General features: G+C 39.9%; 1 protein-coding gene across 2 annotated transcripts in view; it reads right to left on the minus strand.

Moving 5' to 3' along the window:
* Positions 1-13,198, minus strand: part of LOC120532961 (A disintegrin and metalloproteinase with thrombospondin motifs 19-like) — a 245,910-nt gene extending 232,712 nt beyond the window's left edge. The window contains exons 1-2 of one of the 2 annotated variants that reach the window (XM_039759483.1): positions 12,794-13,196; positions 12,206-12,627 (exon numbers count right to left, since the gene is read on the minus strand). In XM_039759483.1, coding sequence (XP_039615417.1) covers positions 12,206-12,627; positions 12,794-12,860 — 489 coding nt within the window. In that variant the 5' untranslated portion in view covers positions 12,861-13,196. Of the gene's footprint in view, positions 1-12,205; positions 12,628-12,793 lie in introns of both variants that reach the window. The other variant, XM_039759484.1, reaches the window with a different exon arrangement.
* Positions 13,199-14,109: the final 911 nt, after the last annotated feature.

Raw genomic sequence — 14,109 nt, forward strand, 5'->3', positions numbered from 1 at the left:
TGTGCAAAATCTTCATGGAAACTGGGGGAGCCCCATTGGCTGAACACAGAAATCTTACTCTGATACTAAGCAATACACCATAAATTAGTCATGGAGGACGTTATCAGTTAAGATATACACAAACCTAGGCATACAAAGTGCACAATATATTTAGTCTGCAAAAAAAAAAATAAAAAATATGGCAGCATTACATGGAAAAGCACCTTTTGTGACATGTATAACCGACATGCTATCTATAAAAGACCACTGCAGCTTTGTCTGGACTGTTCTGTTTCCTGTCGAAGCTGAACGGCGGCATCTTTATAACCTCCCATCTCACCCTGCGCACCCCTGCTGAATGCGGGAAATTGAAGTCTTTGGTGGCACTTCCAATATCATCCAAATAACAGGCTTGTTCAGCTAGCAGCCATACCACAGGCACTTCAGAATAGGTGATGGGGACACTGTGCTGTAAAAGTTGGTGTCATCCTTTTTCCTAAGATGTATAATTGAGGCCCTGACTCTTCTGTGGTCATAAAATATCACTGAGCAGGTTTCGTAAAGAGTAGGGTGTTTCCTAGGTAAATTGCCAATCAATGCCTCTAAACATTGCCTGACCCTGATTGGCTAACTGTCTCTCTCTCATCCCTTCGCCACCTAACAACTAAGGTTAACTAATCATCCAGGTACTTGCTGCATGAGGGTGGTGGTTCCCATGTAAAGTGTCTTGAAAAGTGGTATATAAATGCAGCATCATCTTCTTCAAGCTACATTGCAATGCCTACATGAGGTTTCAATTTATTGGTTCTCCAGCAAAGTCTCCCCCATCTTTCTTGAATTCTCCTCATTTATAGGATGTGCCACTCAAACATCTAGCGACACCCAGCCTACTCCCAGGCATTCCTCTCACCCCACCGAGACAGTGTGAAGCACTTGCAGACTCACCTTTCAATGGGCACTGAGTAATTCATAATATCAGGAAACACAACACACAATATTCTTACTGTTTTGTTTAATCTAACAATGCACAAAATATCTAATATATATTTCTCTGGATGGCTTTGTGCAGATCGGATGAGGAGGACTCTTTTGGTCTGGAGACTCCGCTATGTGCAGAGGCTAGGGGGTCATCTCCAATGCCAGTAACTGTGACCAGTTACTATAGGTGACAGTGTGCCATGTTGTGTTGTTAGATAGTCTCCATTTTACTGTAATGGGGTAATCTGGGTAAAAAAAAAAAAAAAAAATGGATGAGCAATATGCTGTACAGTGTTTAGTAATGTTGGTGTAAATGGAGCTGAATTTCTAGATTTGAGTAAGGAGGAAAAATAAAATGAGTTGATAGATATGTTCCAAGATGTTTCAGGTAAGGAATACAGAGATGTTCAAGGTAAAGTTGTTCTGCTTGCTAACCATGGCACTGGAGAGTGGACACGTGTTTTGTGGTAATTAGCACATGAACAAATTTCACTGTGTCCTGTGTATGTGACATCATGGAGTAGGAGAATGAGCTGGAGTGTGGCCTGCAATAGACTGTTATTCTGTCTAAACTCTTAGTAATGAAGGCGTCAGCGCGGTTTCTCAGCATGATACCATAGGGGAACCATATTTGGTTCCCAAAAGGCCCATTCACATGAAGGTTGCAGAAAGAACTTATATTTATTTAGATCTGTGACATGCTCAATACAGTGAAGAACCATGAAAAGATTATAACAGATTTGTGAAATACCAATGGGTCATGATATTAAAAGGATTCTTTCTGCATTAAAACAATCTAGACAGAATGGGTCATTCAGCCCCATCAAGCTTGCCATTACCATCCACTTTGTTCCATAATAACATTAAGTCAAGTTTTGAAAGTCCTACTATCTACCACACTGCTTGGTAGTTTATTCCAAGTGTCTATGGTTCTCTGTGTGAAGAAAAACTTCCTAATGTTTTTGTGAAATTTACCGTTAATAAGTTTCCAACTGTGTTCCTGTGTTCTTGATGAACTTATTTTAAAATAACAGTCTTGATCCACTGTATTAATTCCCTTCATAATTTTAAACACTTCAATCTTAATCTTCTTTTGCTAAAACTGTATAGGCCCAGTTCTTTTAGTCTTTCCTCATAAAATGATCCCTTGTAGCCCTGGAATCAGCCTAGTTACTCTTCTCTTGACTTCTTCCAGCATTGCCATGTCCTGGAGACCAAAACTGCATACAGAACTTCAGATGAGGCCTCACCAGTGCATTATAAAGCTTCAGCAGAACCTCCTTGGACTTCAAATCCACACTTCAGAGCGCTATATAATCTCACATTCTGTTATCCTTTTTAATGGCTTCTGAACACTGTCTGGATGAAGATAGTGATTAATTCACTATGACTCCAAGGTTCTTTTCGTAAAGGGTACTTTCAATATTCAAACCCCCCATTGTGTACTGAAATCTAACATTTTTACTTTCTATGAGTAATACTTTACATTTACAGACATTAAATTTCATCTGCCACAAATCTGTTCAAGCCTGTATGCTGTCCAAGACCCTCTGTGATGATTCAATGGATTCCAAAATATCTGCCAATCCACCTATAATTTGCAATCTTAACCGGCTTGTTTATTATATTCCTATCCAAATCATTTATATATATTAAACATAGAAGTGGCCCTAACACTAACCTCTGTGGATCACCACTCTTAAAATCAGCCAATTCTGATGATGTTCCTCACATTGTCACCCTTTGATTCCTGTACCTGAGCCAATTTTGGACCCCGAACTCCAAATTCTTTTAGTTTGATGCCCATCCTCTCATGTGGCACTTTATCAAATGCTTACTAAAATTCCGGACAAATAATATCAAATAAAATAAAGCTCCACATTAATCATATCCTTTTGTTGCATCCTCACAGAATTTAGCATGTTGGTAAAATATGTCCTCTCTCTTCTGAACCCATGGTGACTGTTCAGTAAAATAACATGCATTAACATGGGCTAAGTCCAGGGTTTCTTAATCTCTTAGTGCCCTGCTAGGTAGCCTACCATACATTAAAGATTTCCATTTTTTTTACTTCATATTAGGAAGGTTTTCATAACACTTAGAACCAACTTCATATACAAAAAAAACTTCAGAGAATGAAATGCTGCTTTGTCAAGCAATGGTTCTATGAGGTTCCATATAACCCAGTAAAGAACCACAAAATGCCATTAAAGAACCAGGATTTTAAGAGTTTAGGGTGAGGGCATTCCCTAAGTGCTGGATTAAGCTGGATTAATGCTAGAGCCTGTCCCAAAAGCATTGTGTGTTAGGCCGCTGCCATCCCTGGACAAGATATTGGCTTATCACTGGGCATAACCATGAGTTCAACTGACATATACATATTTGAAAAGCGGGGAGAACCTATACAGACCGTGACCAGGCTGGGAATTGAACCCAGGTCTCTAGAATCATGAGGCACCATTCGGTGACCCCTGGGGGACTACATGAAATAAATCTTATCTGATCCTACAATGGAGCTCTTATCTTAGAGTAAAACATGTGTGTGTGTTTTTCTTTATCGGTGCATTTAAATCATTACCGGAGACCAAGTTCTTCCGAGTACTGCAAAGATGAAAGTCATTATTCGGATTAGCATTTCTAAAAACCTTTCAGAGGAATACTTGGCACTCACAGCAGTCACCAGACACAAATAAAACAAATCAGCATATGAGGACAAAGTGCTAGACTAGGCACCATACACCATCAACAAGCCAATGTGTTCATTGTCCAGTGCAAGTCTGCCACCGATACCAAACAAAACCATGACATCAAAGGTGGCTTCCCACCAGGGCACTAATCACTGACTATACACCTGTAAGCAAGAAATTAAAGTACCGCCATAAGTAGCTCAGCTCCACCTGCCATCTCTGTGGCATGTGGGTGGGTTGGCAGCATGGCAAAGCTATTGCCTAGGGCCATGAAGAAGCAGCACTCGCTGACATTAAAACATCTGGTCCAGATGCTAAAGCAAGTATTTTGATCAGTTTTATGGGATTCAGATTTTAGTGGAAAAAAGGAAATATTGATGCATCATTATTATAGTAATTATCAAATCGTCACTTTAACTAACCACTTGTCTTCCTTGTTGCATGTCAAGATGCTGCTATAGTCTCGCTTTCTTTCTCAAAATACAGCAGTCAGCTCATTTACACAATATGTTATAAATATTCATGGTAGTCAGAAAGAATGGAAGTTCTAGAGTATCCACCCATCCCAGCTGTAGAAGCACCACAAAACATCAGTCCTGTTTATAAGTGGCCGGATGGCACAGTGATGCAGCAAGTAGCACTGATGCCTCCTGCGCCAGACCATTGTCCCTGTGGAGTTTACGCTTTCTCCCTTTCCCTAAGCTCTCCCGTTTTCCTCCCACATCCACAATAAGTGGGGTTTGATAAGCTCCCAGTTATCAGCTGACACTGTGTGTGCGGCTCTGTGATGGGACTGGCACTCTGTCCACAACTGGTTCTTGTAATAATGCGCAATGATGGGCCTGAATTGGATTAAGTAGGTTTGAGAACATTATGATACATTGCTTGGGGTTTATGGCTCAGAGATCCATAGTCTTGGGTTCAAATCTTACACTTGTTCACTATCTGTTTGGAGTTTGCGTGTTCTACCTGTACTTCAGTTTCCACCCATACCTAAAAGAACTGCATGCTATGTTAACTATAAATCATCTCCATGACTCAGTGACACAGTGGACCAAGCAACGCACTGTGGCTCGGTCCACATTTAGTTCCTGTTTAGCACCTTATGCTGTGGAGATGGACTTTCACAGTAGCTCTGTGGTTGGATATGTTTGTAGATCTCAGAAACAAAACACTAAATTCATGGAAAGAAAAGGAAGAAATACAAAAGAAGTGTGGTATCACTTGAACACTGTCACATCAAAACAGGCATCAAAGGGTGCTTAAAAAATCTGATGGCCTCACGGCTGTCATGTCTATTAACACTTGTTTATAAATCATATTCTTTCAAATCCCAGCATGGCTATATCTTATTCAGTTAACATCTCCAAGCACTTCGTTCCTCACACAATAATACAAATTTAAATCATGAATTTGTGCTATGTAAAACACCACAATGCTGAATAATTTATAACCAGATGGCTCAGGGGACTTTTCTATTCCCACTCAGTGCTCTTAACTTAAACTGAAATAACACAACACCGGGAAGTCTGGCTGCTGTGTCGTTTACAGGGCCTATATAAAGAATTCACCCTCTTGAAATTTGAATCTTTTATTCTTATACAACATTCAAGCTGAGTGCATTTATTTTGGCTTTTTTGACACTGAACAACAGAGGAAGAATCTTTGATGTTAAACTGAACACAACTCTCTGCAAAGTGGTCAAAATCTTTATATATAATACACTACCGTGGCTGTTCGTTTGTCTGTCCAGGATTTTAAATCACTTGTAGCTCGCAAACCATTTGAACTTTTGCCCTGAAATATGGTACACATATACTATGTGACATCTACTGTCCGCTTTTAGGGTGATGATTGACTTTCAAAGTTATTCCTCTTTTTATTTTTATTTTATTTTATTGTACAATCAACTCTCGGCATTGGTCACATGTGTATGTGCGCCATTCTCATCCCTACCACCTTCACCGTCACTTCCACCACCTCTTCATATCTTAAATCATTCTTGAAGCAGATTGAAGAGTTAAGTGCCAGCTTAAGTGAAATCGTAAGGAAAACGTACTAAGTAATTGCAACACAAACACTGACTTAATCAGTTTTAATGTGAAAAGATGCCAACGAAAGAAGAGAAGAAGCAGGCCGCTAGGGTGGAGAAAAGAAGAGCTGCCCAGGAAGCAGCAAGCGCATCAACCTCTGAGCAAACGAATGATAAACGTACAGAGAAAGAGGAGGAAAACCAGGAATGTTCAAGTCAAGTGTAGTCACCGCATTTTATCATGCAATGCACCATTACTGATTAATCTATACTAATAAAAGGCAAAGCCCTCACTCATTCACTCATTCACTGACTCACTCACTCACTGACTCATCACTAATTCTCCAACTTCCCGTGTAGGTAGAAGGCTGAAATTTGGCAGGCTCATTCCTTACAGCTTACTTACAAAAGTTGGGCAGGTTTCATTTTGAAATTCATACACGTAATGGTCATAACTGGAACCTATTTTTTTGTCCATATACTATAATAGACTTCTGCTCGATGCCCGTGGGAGGCGGAGTTACGCCTCCCACGTAATTTAGTGCCTGCCCATATAAGGTCGTCCGTCAGCGGCAATCCAATAGAAACACTGCCGCTAAATATTCACGGGTGAAGGACTGTGCTTATGCAGAGGAAGATGAGATGGTCAGGGTGGTGTTTGGCACAAACTCAGCGAAACTGCGAGAGAAACTTAACTAACATTAAATACAGCCGTGGGGTGGAAAAAGTCAATGTCACGCTAAAGGAAGACAGTGTAAAAAAAAACCCGTGCATGCAGTGTGTCACATCTCAGATAAAGAGGAAGATGAGCTGTTTACTGATGCATTAAGAAACAACCACACGCCATGGCGCAGTGGTAGAGGCTTCGCCTCTAGCGCCAATGTCTGAGGTTCGATTCCCGAGAGGAGGTGCACCGAGTATGTACGCGCGCTTTTTTATTCATTTTACCCACGCATCCCCTTGGTTTGAGATGTATGAAAAAATATGCGGTTAACGCAGAAAGACTGAATTGAAACTTTATGAATAATAAATACTTTATTTGCCATCAATGATTGTTTTGGTAAAGCCATACTGTGTAATCATTAGATGAACGGTAAAAAAGTAAGAGCGAGGGGAGGATGACTTATTGAGGCACGCAGGCGAAACCACAATAGCACGTGGGCTCGATGCGTTGGTGCGTGTCAACTCGATCTGAATTGTGTGATCACATTCAAAAAAATATATCTTTTCAAGTTCTATTTAGTCGACACAAATATCTTTGGTTGGAATGTAAGGCAAATTTACTCTTTACATTTGTATGGTGAAGAAAAATTTATGCAATGATGCCTACATTTAACTTACATTCCTACCAAAGATATTTCTGTCGACTAAATAAAAATTCCTTCTGTTGAAAATTTAAATAGAACTTGAACAGATACGATAGTTCATAATATTCACGCAGACTTGCATGTAAGAGCGGGAGTCATCCGTTTTAACAAGCAGCGTATTGCACTGATACGAAATAGCCTGCCCATTTAATTATTTAGGAATGGATAAATAAATTAAGATTTTGTACAAATAATGTTTTTCATTTTTCTTCCTTGATGGATTCTGGCACCCCCAGCAACAGTTGCTCGCAGTACCGCCGCTCCCTATACGCAGAGTACGCAGTCTGCGTAGGGCACCAACTCCCAGGGGGGCACCATCCCAGCTGCTCAAAAATCTTTTTATATATTACAATATTAAATTAATATTAATAATATACATATACAAATAAACAAAAATATAAACGTATATATTGCATTTTACGGTGAACGCAGAGTAGGCTAAGCACACGTGATGACGCGCACGGCGCGCCCTCACCTCTGTTACGGCTGCCTATTTTGACAAAAATGATAATAATTGAACAATATGCCTGGTCCTGGAAAGAGATAAAAACAGTCCGGCGCCGAGAAACAAAAGAAAAAAAAAGCCCAGGATGAAGCCCGTGCATCACTTTCAGGTACGTTCATCATCCTATGAAACTTTATTTTTTTCTGTCGACGTTGATAATGTGTTTTAATGTCGGTAATAATTTCACGACTAACGCATCTTTCTTAATATGAATACAAGCAGATCAAAATAAACAAAATGACTTAAAATGCATTATATTAAAACACAGAGGCAATTATGATTATTGATTAATAATGATCATATGGTGTCATTAAGTAGGTTTTTTTTTAATTATTTTATTTTTACTTCCGTAATATTTGGTGGAGGGGGCACAAAAGTAAATTTCTGCTTAGGGCACCCATTTGGTCAGCAGCAGCCCTGGTTGCTCGCAGAGTATATATATATATATATATATATATATATATATATATATATATATATATATATATATATATATATATATGTGTGTGTGTGTGTGTGTATGTAGAATATGTAGATATGTATGTATATGTTTATATATCTGTGTGTATGTATATATATATATGTATTTGTGTGTATGTATATGTATGTGTATGTATGTGTATATATGTATATATATATGTATGTATGTATATATATGTGTATATGTATGGATATGTACAGGTATATATATATATATATATATATATATATATATATATATATATATATGACAGCAACACTCATCACATCACTCACAACAGTGACAAAACAATTAAATTGACAACACACTACTTCTACGCTGAAGCTGGGTATATTGCTATATAGATATATATAAATATATATATAGATATATATATAAATATATATATATATATATATATATATAGATATGAGAACAACACTCATATCAATGACAAAACAATTACATTAACAATCATGTTACATCATTTATAAAATTTTTCCTTTTCTATTTCATAACTTCTTTAACACACTACTTCTCCACTGCGAAGCGCGGGTATTCTGCTAGTTATAAATATAAAACACAATATAATTGTTGGAAAAAGTTGGTAAAAGTATTTTAATATGACACCTCTGCGATCATCATTAGTGCAGCCAATTGGCTTTAGAAGTCACAGAATTAGTCCAATGAAGACCACCTATGTAAGTTTTCATGTAACTGTAGTATAAATGCATCTTAAGTTGAAGGTCCAGCTTGTGGAGAACAGTATGGTGGGCTAACCTACACAATGAAGACAAAAAAAAAACACTCGAAGCAACTCCATGAAAAGGTGACTGAAAAGCAAAAGTCAGAGGATGGGACCGGAAAACATCCACATCACTGAATTTGCCATGAAGTCCAGTTAGATCTGTCATGGAGAAATGGAAAGTTTGTTACATAGCAGTAAGAGCAGGACATCCACAAAAACTGAGTGGTCAGCTAGTGTGAATGCACAGCCCCTCTTAAAGTTTAATCTGGATTGAGGAACATCTATCAACAGCTGACATGACAATCTTAATGACCTGGTGGTGGAGTCAGGGCAAGGCAAGTCAGCAACATAGGATGGGGACAACCCATTTAAAGCTTTAAAAACTAAAAGCTGCACTTGGGAATAAATCTTAAACTAAACTGGGAGCCACTGAAGGGATGCTAAAGCTGGAGTGATGGGACTTCTCTTCTTAGTACCCATTAATAATCTGGACGCAGCATTCTATACCAACTGCATATGCAGCAAAGATGATTGTCGGATATCCATATACAAAGAATTTAGAATAACCTAAATGAGAAGATACTGTATCAATGCATGGGTCACTCTATCAGAGGCAATGTCCATATTATGACATTTATCTTTAAAAATGCAGACATTACTCTATGTTTTCGCCTTCCACCCATACTGCCTTGGCTTTTTAAAACCCTGAAAATAGAGACCTTTTAAAAACTACAGAGTCTTACACTTCTGAAGATGCTGGCTCAGCACTGCAATGTGGACAGGTGAAAACGCAGACTTTTGAAAATGTAGGCTCTAATCACACTCTGATTTGCTTGTGCTTATTACATAGCACTTCCTTGATTGGATCCTTTCCCTTACAATGTCTTGTTCCTTGACTGGTCACCCATTACAGAAGAAAACAATATTCCAACTTAGAGGACATAGAAGAGTTGCTTTCCATGGAGCTTTTTGTGTTGCTTACCTGTACACATCTAAATTGTATTTTGTACAGTTTGAATGCTGTGTAAAATGCACAGAGTGCAAATACAGTAATTTAGTCGCTAAACTTTTGCTATGAATTCCCTGGCTGATGGTATTACTATTCCTTCCAGGATTTTTTTTTTGTCAATGTATGCATGCTCAGTGTAAGTGAAAGGCTACGTCACATTCATTTTCAGATGTTTTAGTGTGGACATTGATCGTTTTGTAAATGATGTGGAAATGCTAGTGCAAATGGAGATTGGTTTTGTTTAAAAACTTTGCTTTTAAATTAAACGTGCAGTAGTGTGAGTGTATCCTAAGATTATAATCTTGAAAATCAAGCCAAAATGAAAGAAACGACCCTTGATGACCAAGTTGTCTGTGAAATCTGAGATCCAAGTCACGAATCAGTCCTAGACTGATAATGTGACTTGACTTTTGTTGACAGTTGTCCTAGGCTTTCGGAAAGCCCTGACGCACTTTTAGACAAGTTCAATAAATCAACAGATGCCTTTTACATTTACATTTACTTATTTGGCTGGCACCTTTATCCAAGGCGACTTACAACATTTATGATACAATTGGTTATATTTCTTCTGATTTTCCGATTGAAGCACAGGCAGGTCAAGTGACTTGCTCTGGGTCACACAGTGTCAGTAGCAGGATATATACTTGTTTTTTAGAAGTAACTTGTCCTCTACTATATTTCCATAACAGGTAATAGTAGTACTATGACTGTCACCTTTACAGAGTACAGTGAAGTTTTTACATGCATGTGTGCCCATATAAAACACAATAATGATTATTAATTAGTCCTTCTCTGATTGGATCCTGCTCATTACAATGTCTCATTCTCTGATTGGTTACCCTTCACAAGAGAAAACCAAATCCTAATTTTGTGGACATACGATAAACTTAAACATATTACAATAACAACTTCATTTCAGTTAGTAGAAATCACAAAGTAGATTAAATAATGTACTCTTAAATATGTTCAAACAGATACTCACACCAGTTAATCTAACATACAAGTTCTAGAGATGCACCTATGGAGACATGAAGAGAACACACAATTTCTACACAGACCGTGTCTAGGCCAAGATACACAGGGCTCTGGGGCCACAAGCAGACAGAGCCATCCACTGAGCCACTGTGCTGGCACAACAGAGCACTTGACCTACAGGACCCTATAACATTTAAACGGTAATTCCACCTAGCCTAAATATTTTTAACAAATAAATGTAAATGTGACTTTACCATTAATCCATCTGTCCATCTATCTTTCAAATCCACTTTATCATAAGTAGGGTGTCACACTCGTGTCAGAGGAGCAACTTCTGGGCTCATCAGAGGTATGTTATACCACCCTGGGATGACAGGGGGCACAATTGCTAACCATGTCACCTCCCTTTACCCTCCACAGCTCCAAAGACACGCCCTGTAAGTAGATCTGACTCCACCCCTTCTGGTGAGAGCGCTACATATAAAACAGGCTCCCTAGAATGTGGCTGTCTAATGTTGGCCTGAGCAAACTGCAAGATGGAGCTCCCTCCAGATCAATATACACCAAAAGAATGCTAACCTTCATCTATCGGTGCTGTTTTGTTTTTATTTAACGCATGCTATTGAGACCAGCCATGGTGGGCTCTTTTGTTTTCTTTTTGATGGAATGAAACCATCTGGCGTCCCAACTTTTCTCATTTCTGCACTGTGTCACTCCCACACTTGACGACAGGGGTCATCAGGAAGCTGGAACCTATCCTTGCATAGGGTACAATGCATGAACAGTCCCTAGACACACACACACCCACACACACACACACACACACTAGGGCCAATTTAGCAATGTCAATTCACCTAACTGCATACCTTTGGCCTGTGGGAGGAAACCCCCATTGACACCGAGATCATGCAAAGTCCATACAGGGGCTTTACCATTAATATGTGAGAATATTACTCTGTATCTTCACTTATCTGTAAGTTTATTCATTTTCAAACCCACTTCAGGGTCCCGGTCAACCAAAACCTGTCTGGACTGCAGAGTGCAAGCCAGGATCCAGCCAGGGACCGTATGATGGTCCAATGCAGTGCCCACTCACAAAGATATATTGAGAGCAATTTTTAAAAAGAACTAATGGTCAACTCTGTTTTGAAACTTCCAGGTCAATATTTACTGCTGGTACTTCTGAAACTAGCCCAGTTCTGATGAAATTCTTATCATTCATGTCTTCCTTCATCTGTGAATCATAAAGGAAATTAAAAACTCTGATCATTTCTACATTGTCACCATTCATTCTTGTCACATTTTGGAAAATGTGTAAAAAAAAACAGAACATGTTACCCTATCCTGGAAAAGTGCATTGATAAAATGAATGGACGGCTTCCTATCATGAATACCAGACAATAAAGAGATAACAAAGCCACGTCGGGGGGCCGTGCCCACCCACGTGGTGGTAGTCTACACTTACCAGACCCCCGCAGGTGCTGAAAGAGGCAATCGAACCCGTCGCGTTCGCCACCGTCCCGCTGTAATAGCACGATCTCTCCGCGCTGGCTGCACTCTCCTGCGGGGCTTTCCTCGCGTTCAGCCTGCTTTCCACCATGAACTTCTGCGCCAGAAACCTGCTGTCCCGTCTCAGAAGGATGCGGAGCTCCCTGCCGAAGGCTGCTAGCGTGAGCTCCAGTCCCGGCGCGCTTAGCGATTGCGGTCCGGGAGGCTCCCATTGGTCTAGCTCCTGCGACTCGTACTCCTCGCCGTGGGCAAGAGAGCGGGCCTCCCGGGAACTGGCACCCGCCGTCGGATCTCTCTCTGCGCTGTCAAAGACTTCAGCGGCCACCGCCGGGGAGATCACTGGATACACGATCTCGGACTCCTGGGAAATCTCTGTGCCTGGTTACATTGAGAAAGTAATGCAATAAGTTAGCCGCTCGTTTTCGCCATTCACACCTGGCTCGTTTAGTGGACACCTGTGTGGCAGGTCACCTGTCCGCATCGCACTGTAACCGCGTCTGCCCTTCGGTTAGCTAACGCAGAAAAATAAATAACTTTACAGTACCTGCAAACGCGTAGATGGCCAGTAAGCACAGCTGATGCAGAATGCTGCAAAGGTGACTTGTATGCATTTTTTAGGATTTCTTAAAAAGTCAATTTAATAGCATTCAGGTGCGGCGAGATTTTGAGCCAGAAAAGGCGAGGACAAAAATGTTTAACAGGCAGCAAAAGCAGCAGTAAAGCAGGCTGGAAGTGTGCGTGTATGTCTACGTGAGCCGAAGCCCACCAGCGCGTGCGGTAAAGCAAAGGCTAGGAAGTTTGCGAATGAATGAGTCGAAGTCCTGCAGAACTAGACTCGAAGAGCCGCAGAGGAGAAAGCCGGCGAGAGGCGCGGAAACCGCGTCGAGCGCTCCTGGTGTCCGCAGCGGGCAGCAGAGAGCACTAGAGGGTCGGCCAGTGGTGGGCTCCGTCTCTATCCAAAGATCTGGCAGGGAAGGAGAAGGAGGAGGAGGAGGGGGGGCTTATTCAGATAGTCACACTCTCACTACACCAGAGAGAGAATTCATTTGGAACAAAACAGAACCAAAAGGACACCACACGACGGGCACACGCACAATAAGCGCAAGTTCCCAAAATCTGAAAGAATTATAATGCATATGTAATAATACTCAGGTGATCGAATGAACGTCCGAAAAAGGGAAACTGTACATTTCATTAATGCAAACTTTGCCTGACTTATAGATAACTTGCACCAATTTTAATTTCTCAATGTACAGTATATGCATACTATAACTATATAGTTATATCTATATGTATTATATCTATCAATCTAGATCAGTGATTCTTAACCTTTTTTGAGTCACGGACCCCTTTAAGAATCTGAAGAAAGGTATGGGCCCTCTTCCCCAGAAATATTCACATAAACACAACTTTTTATGCAATGAATATAATGTACTTTATTTATCAAGATTTGATTGTCTCATACATACACAAAGTATTATTAAACTTTAAAGAAAACAATCTAAAAAACACTCCTTTTTATGCAAAAAGTATTGGTCACTCATTATAATTCTGAAATACAATCCTCTTGTGAAAATTCAAACAGATCTACTACTATTACATTTTCTTCTACCGTTACTATACTGCTACATCTACTCTAAATCAACAGTACCGGGCTGTATAGTGAATATACTGTAAATGTTCATTTTTATCTGACCCTCATGGACCCCCTGAAACCCATCCCTGGACAACCTAGGGGTCCACCCACCTCAGGTTAAGAACCCCTGATCTAGATAGATAGATACAGATATATACAGTATACATACATTTTTTAGTTAAAGTATTGCGAAAATGCATCTTGAAGAAGGCCTTAACAAAGGG

This window comes from Polypterus senegalus, chromosome 7, assembly GCF_016835505.1.
Source record: "Polypterus senegalus isolate Bchr_013 chromosome 7, ASM1683550v1, whole genome shotgun sequence".
Classification (NCBI taxonomy): domain Eukaryota; kingdom Metazoa; phylum Chordata; class Cladistia; order Polypteriformes; family Polypteridae; genus Polypterus; species Polypterus senegalus.